The sequence below is a fragment of the Excalfactoria chinensis genome, chromosome 1 (assembly GCF_039878825.1).
Source record: "Excalfactoria chinensis isolate bCotChi1 chromosome 1, bCotChi1.hap2, whole genome shotgun sequence".
NCBI lineage: Eukaryota > Metazoa > Chordata > Aves > Galliformes > Phasianidae > Excalfactoria > Excalfactoria chinensis.
Window position 1 is genome coordinate 161,056,680 of NC_092825.1, and position 14,305 is coordinate 161,070,984.

The 14,305-nt window shown below is 35.1% G+C and overlaps 1 protein-coding gene across 11 annotated transcripts in view; it reads left to right on the forward strand.

Moving 5' to 3' along the window:
* The window catches only part of POSTN (periostin), a 30,034-nt gene extending 16,314 nt beyond the window's left edge, over positions 1-13,720 (forward strand). Inside the window, exons 13-24 of one of the 11 annotated variants that reach the window (XM_072361424.1) lie at positions 1,035-1,165; positions 1,323-1,425; positions 1,745-1,812; positions 2,382-2,427; positions 4,228-4,275; positions 6,656-6,751; positions 7,293-7,382; positions 8,234-8,311; positions 8,674-8,754; positions 10,849-10,935; positions 12,554-12,595; positions 13,605-13,720. In XM_072361424.1, the coding sequence (XP_072217525.1) occupies positions 1,035-1,165; positions 1,323-1,425; positions 1,745-1,812; positions 2,382-2,427; positions 4,228-4,275; positions 6,656-6,751; positions 7,293-7,382; positions 8,234-8,311; positions 8,674-8,754; positions 10,849-10,935; positions 12,554-12,595; positions 13,605-13,645 (911 nt within the window). In that variant the 3' untranslated portion in view covers positions 13,646-13,720. The remainder of the gene's footprint in view (positions 1-1,034; positions 1,166-1,322; positions 1,426-1,744; positions 1,813-2,381; positions 2,428-4,227; positions 4,276-6,655; positions 6,752-7,292; positions 7,383-8,233; positions 8,312-8,673; positions 8,755-10,848; positions 10,936-12,553; positions 12,596-13,604) is intronic. The other 10 variants (XM_072361425.1, XM_072361428.1, XM_072361427.1 and 7 more) reach the window with 10 other exon arrangements.
* Positions 13,721-14,305: the final 585 nt, after the last annotated feature.

Sequence of the window (14,305 nt, forward strand, 5' to 3'; positions counted from 1 at the left end):
GTGTGTTTTTAGTGATAACCACTCAATTAACAGATAACCTAAATGAATATCATCAGAGAGCCATAAAATCAAAAGTAGCTTGTCTCAGTACTGTGAACCTAAGCAACTAGATTAACAGTATCATTCTATTTTTAAGAATGGGTTTGCTTGCAAAAGAAACAAAGAAATTGAGGCCTATTTTGTCTCAGCTTTACTTCATGTTGCAGCCCAGGCCTGCATTCTTCTGAATCATTTCAACAATCCTGAAAAACAACCATGTGTCCCATTCTGCTTTTCAAGGAGTTTTATGTACTTGCTTTTCCTATCATTGTAATGTAGTATCTTCTTAATTTCATTTGCAGATGAAATTTAGTTTTACAGTATTGTTTTTACAGTTTCATCAAGGCTGAAACTTTTAGTAAGAGTAATCAATATTAGACAGTATCCCATGTAGTGTTATGTTTTAAATCTGCCCTTCTTGGTACAGTCTCCTGGGCAGCCTGTGGATATTCCTACAGCCCATCCTTTGATTCCATAGATGTGGAGCTCCATGGAACTGCCATAAACACTAGTGTGGACTCCAGAATCCATTTCCTTAGTTATTCTTGGAAATGTTGGCTTTTTTTCTTCCAAATAGAAATGAAACCTATGAAATAAGGAAAACACCCCTGGAATGGGGTTGTATTCCCTTTCTCAACTTCTCTTCCTCTCACAGTATGTAAGACCAGCAAAGGATCATACTCCAGATGGCATTCTTCTAGTCTGCCTGAAACTTTGTCCTGCCTGAGATAGAAAATATATGTGTGTACAGTGAGCTGTGAGTTATCCCCATTCATCCCCAAAGGGTGTTGCCTAAGAGAATATTTGCATTAATTTCAGTGCCAGCTCTGTCAGATATGGATCCCTTTAATTGCAAGGATGTTAAAGTAGCAGTTTATTAGTATCTTGATGATATTTGATACTGCAGATTGTTTAGTATTCCTGAGATTAATGTTTTGGTGGAGAATAATTAGAAAATCCCTTACCTTGTATTTCTTACTTTTCTATTTAAATAGGAGACAAAAATGCTCTCAGGAACATTCTCCTTTACCACCTGACACAAGGAGTTTTCATTGGAAGTGGCTTTGAGCCTGGTGTGACAAACATCCTTAAAACTATCCAAGGAGGAAAACTGTACTTGAAAACAGTTAAGTTATGAAAAAAGAAGTCTTTCTGTTACAACCTTGTTATGGAGATTTGCCATTCAATGTCTATATTTTGATATTCTGTGTGATATTTCTCAGAATGTAGCTATAAGGGTTTTGTTTTATTTTTTAGTATCAATAACTTTTGTTCTTTACCAGGTGAATGATACTCTTCAGGTTAATGAACTGAAGTCAAGAGAACCTGATCTCATGGCAACCAATGGTGTAATTCATGTTATTGATAAACTCCTATATCCAGCAGGTGAGTATTAGTTCATGGAATTTACATACATTTCTAAATCTGTCTGTATCTTATGTAGGTGCAATAACTGTAAAAAGTTAGTTTCTTTAAGAAGACAATTTATGTGTGGAATATAAAACAGAAAGTGTACATCACTGCTAATTCCTTGTATACAGAAGATGAGATATCTTGAGCTATCTTACCCGCAATACAGAAGAATGTGTGTGTACACCTACACGATTTTGGGTATTAATGAGAGTGCTTACATCCCCTGACCACTCTAAATGAAAGTGAAACATATGCAGGTGCTTCCTCTTACATGCCCATTTCTTCTTTTCAGATCTGCCTGTTGGAAATGATCAGTTGCTCACAATTCTGAAGAAGCTGATCAAGTATATTCAAATCAAGGTATTTTTATAATAATGTCCCCATTGTCCTTTTGTTAGGATCTGCAAAATCACTTACATAGTCATTCAGAAATGGTTCTTTGGCTCTGCTTGGTCAGAAGGCAACAGATTAGTTGCTCCCAGTCTCCCAAGTGTAATCTTGAATGATACAATGCGTGCAACAGTTAGAAGTTATGTTTTTCATCACCAGATAATTGCAGAATATTTGCACGTAGGCAACTCTAGTGTGAACAGGCCCAAATCCACTGTTTGCTTCAGGTACATTTTATCACTATATCACCACAGATAAATTCCAAGTCCTTAAGGCAACCTGTCTTTGAGAAAAATAGCAAGTAGTTAAATAACTATGCCACTTAACTCATTAGCCTCAATGCTTATGGAGAAAAATGGAGATCTGTCTTAAATACTCTCTTGAAGCTATGTTCACTTTAAGTCGTGAATGAGAGGACAAAGTCAAATAGAATAACCTGTCTTTTTGATCAGTTAATCAGTGATTTCTATGTACCATCTTAAGAAAATGGGAATGCAAATGCACTTTTAAACTTAAAACTTTTTTTTCTGCTTTTATAGTTTGTTCGTGACAGTACTTTCAAAGAGATTCCACTGACGTTTTACAGTAAGTTAAGTTTAAATATTTCCAAATAGGTTTGAGATTGCTTCCTAATGTTACCAGTTCCAATCTGAGTTGTAAATTTTTATTTATTTATTTATTTCAATCAATAAGAAAGCAATTTCTAGCAAAATAAGGTTGGCCAATAAAGCCCAGGAAGATAAAGACTCGAAGAATTTTTTTGGCTACTGCATGTATTTGTATATTTTTTTATCCCTTTCAAGATGACAGGGATGCATCCCTGAACTAAGCTGCAGACTCTTTGGAGCAAACAAGATGCATATGGAAAATATATTTTTTTCCCACTTTCTAGCCAAAGTTCAGTGCTTGTTGCACAGAAGTCATACAGCTTCAGATACTCTCCAAGATGTAGCACTGACCAAATTCTACATTTGATATTCTTTAATTTTCACAAATTCTTCCAGTGAGACAGTGTGTGCCTTTTCTACCTGTTTTCCATACATGCAAATATGAGTCTTTATAGAAACAGTTGCTTCAACCATTTCCTCCATAAGGAATAAATATGAAAAAAGGAAACTTCCTTGCTCTCTCACAGCCTTTGCAAGGGTTTGCTTTTCTTATCTGAACAGAAGCATCATAGAATCATAAAATCATAGAACCATTGAAGATCTGTGAAGTTGGAAGGTACCCACAAGGAGCATTGTGACCTGGCCTACACACAGCACCTTCTAAAATTCAAACCCTGTGTCTGAGAGCACTGTCCAAATGCTCCCTGAGCTCTGGCACTCAAGGCCATGCTCATTGCCCTGGGCAGGCTGCTCCATGCACACCACCCTCTGCTTCAGACCCTTTCCTTCACCCCCAGCTCCCCTCCCCTGACGGAGCTCCATGCTGTTCCCTCAGGCCCCGTTGCTGTCACACAGAGCAGAGCTCAGCGCTGCCCATCTGCTCCCTGGGAGGAGCTACAGCCGCCATCAGGTCTCCCCTCATCTCCTCTGCTCTGCACTGAGCAAATCAGGGGCCTCAGCTGCTCCTTGTACACATCAGTTTGTGTCAGAATATAATGTTAGGCAGATTAAATTTTGGCAGGACTACCCACATTTCTCAGTAGAAATGGAGAACATCACATTAGAGTTTGTAACTGTAGGTTGAATATACTGAATTTTAAAGGCAACAAGAAAATGGAATATATATTTCACAACCACTAAGAGTAGCATAAGAAGCCATGCCTATGAGGTGGAACAAGGAATTTTAATCTCAGTCATTAAGAAAGTAGTCATAACTGCTGATTTAGTTGAACATGTTTGGGACCTCTAAAAGTGGAGGTATATAGAAATGACTGTGAGTCAGATAATGATCTGTCAGCAGTGTTCTATGAACATCTGTTTTAGTTGTAGAGGGGCAAACTGATACCTATTAGTATCATGCTCTCTATATTCTGTGAAATGAAAAAATAGTTCTCAGTGTTAGTTTTCCCCTGTTTACCAGGGGAGCTCTTTAAGGAGAAAAAATGGGCAAGATTCAAGTTTAAGATATGCCAGGAAATAGTATAAATTTTTAGAAAGAGTGTATGAGACATTATTCAACTTACGTTATCATGGATTTCAAGACCAGTGGGTTTTATGAGGCACAAACAAAAGAAAATAGCACATCAGAAGACTGTCTGCAGTATATTCCACCATTTAGTAAACAGAACTGAGATTCATGCTCTGAAGCATATCTAGTTTACCTTCTGTTAATATCTGTGACGTTATTCACATCTTTATGACCAGATGCTTACCATCAAGAATTATCATTTCCATTAAGAATGGAATGTGTTTTATATTCCATTTTCTATACTTTCAGAAATTAACATAATTGAAAGCAACGTGCAGCCTATCGTCAGAAAGGAAGGTAAATGGGGCCTTCCAATATATGTATCTGTATATGTTCAAATATGTATACATATACAGAATATATATTGTATTTATTTATTTAACTGAATATATTTTGTACTTAACGACTCCAGGTTGATCAGTACTTTGCTGGAAAAGCAAAGATACAAATATTGTGATTAGAACTGGCTGAAATATTTCCTATGAAAAGATTTCCCACAGTTGTTCGACCCAGATGTTTGTGTTTTTATCCCATGGGCATTTTAAAAACACATTGTTTAATACAACATTTTTTTAAAAAGCTTGCATTTTAAATGCCTTACTATTACTCTACTTTCTGTAAGTATTACTGTACTCAATATAAAGAAAATTGGATTGTACAATTGGAACATTTTTAATGTTTTTGTAGTTAGTAGTAGTTATTTTTAAAGATTTGTACATATTGAAGTACAACCAAACAAAACATTAAAATCAATAGTTAATTTCTTTACAGCTTTCAATCAGTTCTAAATACCAATATCTGTCAGATACCTGGGAAAGACAGTTAGCCAAAGTATTTTTCTCACATCAAAAGCGTGTTTTAAAGAATAGATTTGTGGCGAGACTGAAGAAAATAAAAAGTGAGGCTAGCTCAACTGAGAGCAGAGGCAGTCAGAATATCTTGCAGAATGTTCATGCAAACTGATTAGCCTTTGTTTCTGTGAAGACTCTCATCCAACAGAAGTGATGAGTTTACTTGTTCTGTGTTTTGTCCCACCTAGCATTATCTACTATCTCTCATAATTATATATGTGTATATATGCTAATCTTTGTTTCCTAGTCTCTGTTATGAAATGAAATTGATTCCATATATTGTAATTTGATGAAAGTATTTTAGAGATCTTCACAAGATGAAGGTGAATCACATTCTGGAGGTACCTGCTCTTCTATACTAAATTCTAAGTCAGAGTAGATAGTTTTGGCAATTTAGTATTGTTTGAAAGATGAGAAAACAATAAGAAAGGGAAAAAAAAAAAAAAAAAAAAAAAGAAATGTCTAAGCATTTCTCTGCAAATGTACAACTAAGTGCTATTCACCAAAGAGGGATAGAATGTTTTTACGTGTTAGCGAGCATTGGACTGTCACTCCTTATCCCTGCCAGTACGGTATTTCTGCTTTGGGATTCTGTCCAAAGAATGATCTCTAGCCAACAGAATCTGCCTACTGATGACTCAGAAATATTCCCAGGAGAGTCATTTTAGGCCCTTTTTGAGCTTGCTTGCAATAACTGCAGTGAGTAGTAGCTCTCATTGCAACCACATATGCCCACAATTGTCTGTATAAGAAGTTGCATGTTAAATTTTGCAACATACTGTCAGTAAGTTCCAGCAGAAAGTTATGGAAGGGAGATGTTATTAAAAAAAATAATAATAATTAAAAAAAAAAAAGTCATTTTATAGCCTGCTATTTGCCACTTGCAATCTTAATGATGTCTGCTGGAGTTGTGAAGTTGTGAGTCATTGCCTCTACATAAGTAAGTTTGAAAGAGATCTCAGGAGATAAGTCTGGTTGAAACCCAACTCCTAACGAACTGATCCCAGACCAGACAATACAGCATCCTGTCATATGGAGGCACATTTTATCAGTGTGGTCTCCAGGGATATCACAAGATTAAGAGGTTACCAAATTTATTGTTTTGGTAATTGATATCAAGATGGCATCTCCCATGAAACTTAGAGGCTGGTAGCCAGTCTTGCTGGCAAATACCTTTGCAGCCTGTCTGGTTAATCTCTGAATTTTACCTTAATATTCTTTTATGCTGCATGACCACTGATGAAATATAGCTAGCTTTAAAAAAATAAAACATAAAAACTACAAAATAAAACTACAAATAAACAATAAACTATCTGAATCGATTAAAAGACCCAGTTTTTTCTTGGGTACCTGTACAGTTAGTAGGAAGAAATAATATGATGAACATTTTTCTCTCCAGTCATTTCCAAGTTTTCAGTACTTTACATGGTTATGACTAGCAAAGCAGTAGTGATAAGATTCCAGCAATGTGTCAGAGTAGGTATTTTACCAATATGTATGATTTCCTCCTGCTGCTGACATTTTTGCCTGAGTCTTGTCAACAGATATTAAAAATTCCCAATGCATAAAAGTAAAAATATTTCTAAACAATAAATGTGCAATATGATGTAAATTTAAGATAGTATGGAAGGAAGTGCAGGATTGTACAGCCACTGTTGCAAATGGCTTCTCAGATTTAAAAAACAAACAAACAAACAAAACCACTTCTTTATAGTCATCATTTATTTTTGGTAGGAACAATATTGCTAGCTTAATCTCAGCCCCATGGAATATTGTGCTTATTTTTATGGCTATTTGTAACATGCTGTTTTTTCCTTATGTCACAGACCCATCTATTACACAGCTCACTAAAATAATTGAAGGAGAACCTGAGTTCAAAATAGTCAGGGAGGGGGAGACAATAACTAAAGTGATTCATGGAGGTTGGTATGCTTTCAGCAACTCAATTTGTATTAGGTAAAATTTGAAACATTATCTGTTCCCCATCAGTTTTTGTTTGGATGAAGATTATCCATGTTGGACAATTGACCTATTTTTAACGAGAATTGCTGTATCGGATTGTATCATTTTATTCTCATTTCTCACGCATTTCAAAAGTATTTTGCCTTTTTTGTCTGTCAAGCTGTAACTCATAGTTACAGCCAAGATGACAGAGTTAGAAATGCTCTGCATGCTAACATGATACCTGCTTAATTTAGGAACTGTTTAGGATATGATTCTTGTGATAGAAAGGCAGCTTTGTCAGACAAAGAAATCAACATTTTTTGTCTTTCTTTGCTAGAAACTTTGAGGATTTCATATGTCTAGGAGGGTTCCTGGTCTTTTGTGAGCACTTTGACTTTAAAAAAGAAATTGTGCTATGGTAAATTCTAGTGTGCCTCATTAAATTTCAGTTTCTCAAAAGTAGTGCTTCAAACACTACTCATCAGTTTATTAATATCTTCAATTTTAAAATCCTTGTAGAACCAATTATTAAAACATACACCAAAATAATTGATGGGCGACCTGTGGAAGTGACAGAGAAAAAAGTAACAGAAGAAAGAATTATTCAAGGTAACTCATGCTGAACTGTTTAGTGAAGTTCTCTGTTACATATAAAAATAACACCACCTAGGTCCTGTACTATTGCCTAAATTGCATCTCCTGGAGAGGCAAATTTTATTCTTTCTACTTGTCACTGTGCATGCTCAAATTCTTTCTGTGTCTGCTACATATACATGTTCAGAAAGAGTCACAAAATTTGCATGCAAAAACACAGAAACTCATCTTTTTTTTTTTTTTTTTTTCTTCAATTCTAGCTACCATTTCAGGATTAGACTGTTATTTTGCAATTATTTCTTTTTAGTCTATCTTATTTTAGGATTAATTTTTGGCGTGTGCATGTATGTGAATTTTTGTGTTTTTTGTATACCTCCAGGCAGCCTTCATTTCATCAACGGTAGACCTCTAGTGCTTACTTTTGCATCTCATCTCAGGATTCCTTGACACTTATTTCAGAAATAATGATGATAATAATAATACTTTGTTTCTCTGTAAGGGGAGTCTGTATTTTTCTAACACCTACTAGGCAGGCATTTGTTTTGTACTAATGTAGAATAGAACTGAATAACATATTTTCCTCATCTTTTCCCTCTGTAAATTTCAGTCTTTCCTTTTACCCATTTCAGTTATGTTTGACCTGCAGTGGAGATTTTATGTTTAGGAATTCTAGAATCTATACAGAAATTGAAATGAGTTAAAAAGTATAAATTACTTTTGATCCCCGTGATAGATATCAATTTGAATGCTGTAGCAACAATACTGTCTGCATGAAAAGCTGCAAGGGAAAGACATTGTTGCAGGAACATAAAAGACAATACTGTTATGTACAATTGAAGTCCCTGTTTTATACATCTTTGTTTCAGGTCCAGAAATAAAATATACCAGAATTACTGCAGGCGGTACAGACAATGAAGAAAATTTAAAGAGATTGCTTGAGGAAGGTTAGTATCCTTATCTTCTTTAAAATAAATAAATAAATAAAACACAAAAACCCAGCATGATATTAATTAAGTAATAACTGAATGTGTATTTTGTTTTCCTCAAATGTGCTCATACAACAAAATCAGAGATTATGCCTCAGAAACTAAGAAATCTCTAAATCTGATCTTCTGTAACATATAGTAAGCTATACTTGTCATGCAAAATGGTGTTTTCAGTGTTTAGCTTGGAGCTTAATATCATCACAGATGACATTTGTAATTCAACAAAACTCTGTAACATGATAAATTTGATTACGTGCTGTTAAAGGATTGTCATGTATTTGCTGTAAATCAATTTTTTGCCATAACCTGTATCCTGTCAGAGGTTACCAAGGTGACCAAATTTATTGAAGGTGATGGTCATTTACTTGAAGATGAAGAAATCAAAAGACTTCTGCAGGGAGGTAATTCGGTGTCTTACAACTAACCTTTTTGCAACAGGTTATGACAACTGAAACCTCTCTCAGATACGTTCAGCTCAACATTTTTTAAAGACTGACCTATCAGAAGTGAAATTTTGGTGAAAAAAAAAAAAAAAAAAAAAAAAGTGCAGTGCTCTATGATGAAGTGTCAGATATCTGACTAAGTGCCAAATTTGGTTAATCAATTTTGATATGTTATCAGTCACAAAAATATTTTCATTGTCTTCTCAGTCTTTAAAAAGCTGTCTAATTAAAACCTAGGAGAGCAATGAAGATTTATTCCACTAGGTCTGAACTCTTTTCATCAGCAAATTTCAATCTGCGGAAAATGCTATGAAATCCAAAGTATCATAATAGGACAAATGTATCTTACTCATCAGTTGTCCCGAAACAAATGTTCATTGCCCTCAAGGAAATAAGCAAAGGCATGTTGATCATCCCTCTTCCAGTGCTTACAGGTGATGGATATCGAGGCATTAACTTTTATTCTTTTCAAATATAGCATTCCAAGGAATGGTTTTCTTTCCTTCTTTCTCTTCTGATTCTAACAGTCTTGGCAGTATGTAAACAGTAGATGTAGAAAACTGGTGAAAGAACTTGTGCTTATGAAATTAATCTTTATCTATGAATTGGGAATGTTCTCTGCTTAATATATAGATTAAAATAACAATCTATAATAGCAATGGAAAATAAAACAGAGAATTCAAGTATTTTGTTTTTAGTGAAGGTGAGAAGCTGAACAGTGTTCATGAATATTTCTCTTAGCATAAATTAGCTGAATCCAATTCATTTTGTGTTCACTTTATAGCAATTTACTAACTCAAATACCACCAAATTAGCTCACAGTTCAGCCACGTGTTCACAGAACTAAATCTACTAGCCCTTTGCAAACATCATTCTGTGTATGTGAATTAAACATCAGGTAAAAATTTAGTGATGGCTGAGAGACAGTAATTTATCCATCAAACAAAACCATGCTAGTTGATAATGCAACTAGTCCTATAGATGAGCCAAGATATGGATGTGAATACTGATTACCATATTTCTCTCTGCTGTTTTAAAGAAACAAATCTTAGCTCTACTGCTCTAGACAGGATTAGTCATCAGTCATTGGAGAGACGTATGAAATTCCAGAGGGTTTTTCATTGTACCCTGTCCTAATCATGCCAACTATTAGTTACTCTCTGCAGATGCCTGTTTCAGTGGTGACTGTTTAAGTGAAATTTGAAAATGAGAAAAAGTATATCAAACTAAGTTCCATTGGTCCCAAACAGTCTATGAAGATGATGTGTAAACTTTACCCCAGAAATGTGCAAAATCTTCCACTACAGAGGTATACAATTAAATATGCACAGTCCATAAAGATAAGTATTACAGTGATCCTATAGATATGAAAAGTGAGAAATAATTTATCTGCTGTAAACTTAGAAAAGACAATACTGTCTCTTGAATTCTTGCTATTTTTCCTTGCTATTATATGTTAGATTGCATAAGCATCCTGCTTGGAAGAATGTAGCATATAGGCAGATTTCAAGCTCTTGTTTTAATCTGATTTTTTTTCTATCTTTTCCATGATTTATCCATCCAGTCAGCTACCCTAAGCTGCCATGACAATATCTTACCCATACCTTCAGCCAATAAAAGCAGATACACACAGTACTTTATGGCTGTTGGTTATAATAGCAGTAATGCTTTTTTACTCTCGTCTACATCAAATTACTTGTTTTCCTGAAAATTTCTGAAGTACTTAACTTTTGTCTGAGTCCAGACAAAAATAGATGCATTCCCTCTGTCTAATTTAAAAGATGGGCTTTAATTGACCTCATGTAATGTACAGTGCTGCTTAACATAATTGGCAGTCTGTGCTGTAACAACCTAAAAGCCAAGGTTGTGATGAATTATTGACAGCTCTAGAGAAGGAATCACCTGTATCAGGACCAAGGATATCAGCAAGACTACAGCATGGTTACTGTGGCCTGCATACATCTACACTCCTAAAATGACATTCTTTCCATTGAAGTTTTCTATTTTATCCTATCCCAGATTTAACTCATTTGTTTTTAATGCTTATCATAGCTGGAACTGAGTACACCAAGGTTACTAAAGTAATTGAGGGAGAACCACAGATTATCGAGAGAGAAATCAAGAAAGTCCATTTGGAAGGTTAGTTTGTCTAAAAGTGCAATATCACGTAGGCCTCCTCTGTCTGAAGTAATCACTCTGGGTGCAGATTTACAGTATTTATTCACAAAAGTTACTTAGGTCTGAAGTCAATATTTTAACAAGAGTTTTATGTTTGATTTGGAAAATAATTTTTTAACACTACAGGGGAAATTGTTGAGGCTTATCTTGTGTCTGAAAGTAACCAAAAGATTTGGTAGGCATAGTAGACAAGAGCAAATACCTAAACCACAAAGAGTAGGTGAAACATTTGAAGGAACATGCACCTTTCTCTAAGCAGCACATCCAGAAGAAGACCACGTGAGTTTTTTGTTGTTTTGTTTTTTTTTTAACATGGGATATTTCTTGTCAATGTTAATTTGATCTGTCATTGTGATCTGTTGGATTCTCAACTTAGTAAAAGAGTGGGGTGGAGGGAATGCAACCTCTGGGCATGAGTAAATATCACAGGGTCTCTATTTTCATCCTGCTGTTTAGTGAAGGAAGCATCCTATTTTTAAAAAGCTGAATGGTGTTGAGGCCCAACATGAGGAGCCAACTAATGTTCAGCCTGGGTATATGCCAGGAATTAATTCTTCAAGTCTAACAATCTTTTTTTTTCTTTTTTTCTTTTTTTTTTCCCCTCTGGTGATCATTGTTCCTAATTAAAAAGTAGTGCGCTTTGGGTTTCTTTTGTGTTTTTATGTATGTACTTTTCCAATTTTAATTCTCATGATGCAGAGTAAGAATGTATTCTTTCTGTCAGCTTTTGAGCTTCAAACTCGTAGAAACTATATGGTTTTACACTTTTTACAATTTGAAGTTTACACCAAATGCTGAAGGTGCACCAGTTATTTGTTGTGTTCAGTGTTGAGAAGTATAAGGCATACAGGGAACTCAACTATTGCCTGAAAGGTATGATTTTTGACCACGGGGCTTTACCTGAGAACATTCAAGTTTACATGGGCCACGTGCTCTCATTTTCAAGATGCTGAAGAACTTGGTACAAATGCACACCATCTAGCCTCAGCTAAAAAAAGGCAAAGTCTGTATCTCAGTGAAATGATACTGTGGGCTCTCAGTGAAGCTTCACATCAAGTCTAATTGCATCTGGAAATGTGAACATATCTGAGTTTCAAGTGAATCGTTCATACGTAATTCCTGAAGAAATGTCAGTGCAGTACTCTGCAATCAGACCTGAACTTCCTCTGCCAAAAGTTGAGGCTGAGTCCCAAATAGTGCATTAATCTGAGTTCACACCCCACTGTCAGCATCAGATAGCTTTTGTCTGAGCAAAATGTCCTGGCCAATGTCCATGTCATGCAAATATTCACACAAGATCAGTGTGAATAATGGATCAGTTCACAGTGCTAAAAAAATAAAAATATATTTGAAATGTTGGTAGAATTCTATGCATGAATACAAATGATGGAAATGTGTAAACTGTATTTATTGTTGGCATTCATCTTTCAGGTGACTGAGTCAACATGACAACCTAACATAGTCCTTAATTCATTTAAAAACATTTAAAAAGATGTTAGAAGTCTACAATGGATTTCCAACATTTGTAATGAACTAGCTCTTAAAAATAACTTCTGACTGAAACGTTTCTATTTTCTAGAAGCACCTGTACGGAAAGTACAAGCAAACAAAAGGACACAAGGTAAAAGCAAAGCATGTGTTAAAAACTCTTAACATAGTTCAAGTATTTTCCCCTGGTACATTCTAGGTGAAATGGGATGGAACTTATGTATTTCTATCTGAAAGAACTTCTATTATGTGCTTTGTTCAGACATTGTATTGGAATAGAATTAAGTTGTCAAAGCCTGGAGTCTAGCACTGTGAAAAGGACTGTTGCGTTTTAACCCAGAAGACAGCTCAGCAAACAACTGTTAATTCACTCCTACCTCACTGTGTGATGAGGGAGATAATCAGGAAAAAAAATAATAATAAAAAAATAAAAAAAAATTACAATGCACAACCCATGGGCTGAGATAAAAAACTATTTACTAAAACATGAAAGGAATAGAAATAACAGTAGGAATGATAATATATATATTTATATACATATATATAAAACAAGTAATGCCCAACACAATTTCCTTCCACCTGCCAATTGATGCCCAACCAGTCTCTAAGCAGTGGTTGCCCACCCTCTGGTCTGCCCACCCACAGTAGGGTTTTTTTTGCATTACACTATGTGTTATGGAACATCCTTTTGGTATGGAATATCCCTTTAAGTCAGCTGTCCCAGTTTTGTCCCCTCCCAGTTTCTTGTGCTTCCCAGATTTCTTGGTGTCAGGACACTAAGAGAAACTGGAAAACTGAATCTTCCTTGTCTCAGTAGCAGCTAAAACATAGGTATGTTATCAATAGGTTTTCTTCTGAAACCAAACATAGTATTATGCCAGACACACTGAAGAAAATAACTGTCCCAGCTTTAACCAAGAAAACGACACTATAGGATTACCCACTGTGGGATTTGTAACGCAGGGATTCCACACTATCTGAGTTGATTGAGAGACTGAGAGACAACTGTAATTCCCTAGCTGCCAGCAGAGCGGGGAAAGATTTAGTGTCAATCTTCATTCTTTCTTCATTTCATCAGTAAAAACAGTAACTATATCACATATAATTACGTGTTATATTTTCTTTTCATTTTTTTTCTCCAGGGGGATCAGCAAGAAGGAGGACAAGACTAGCTTATTCTTAGAAGGTTTTCAAGATAGAATCCACAGAATTACAAACAAACAGTGTGGTCTTGGAGACCAAAAGATTTTTTTTTTTTTTTTAAAGAAAAAAGAAAAAAAAAAAAGAACAATAGAAAAAATTGTGTTTTGTATAATAATGTAAACTGAACCATGAATCCACAAAAAGATGTGAAAATGCAGATGCTTACAACTGGCATAATGCTCACTAGGGGTATTCCATTGGAGGTGCTATAAATGCTCTTAACAGTAAGCGTTATGCAAGGAGGAATCCTGGAACTGCTGGAGGCACAAGAAAAACTTTCTCCAACTTTTGTAGAGCCAGGATTCGCTCCTAAATCAGTTAGTAAATGTTTGCAGGATTGGATTCAAAAACAGCAGGGAACAATGCAGAATGTATATTTTTTAATTATTTTTATTTCCACTAAATAAGAAATATAAATGAAATCAGATCATTTCTAGAAAAAAATCACCTCAGGTGACTTTTAGAATGAGTGTTGTAAGGAAATATGAGCGTTAACATAGCACTTTTGGTTCAGTAGAATTGTATGTCCTTTATAAGTCAGATTTTGTCATGTTTTATTGTCATAGTGAAATGGATAACATTACCTTTTCTAAACAGAGAAATAAGCCTTATATTCAGTGTATCTCTCTTTGTTCTACAT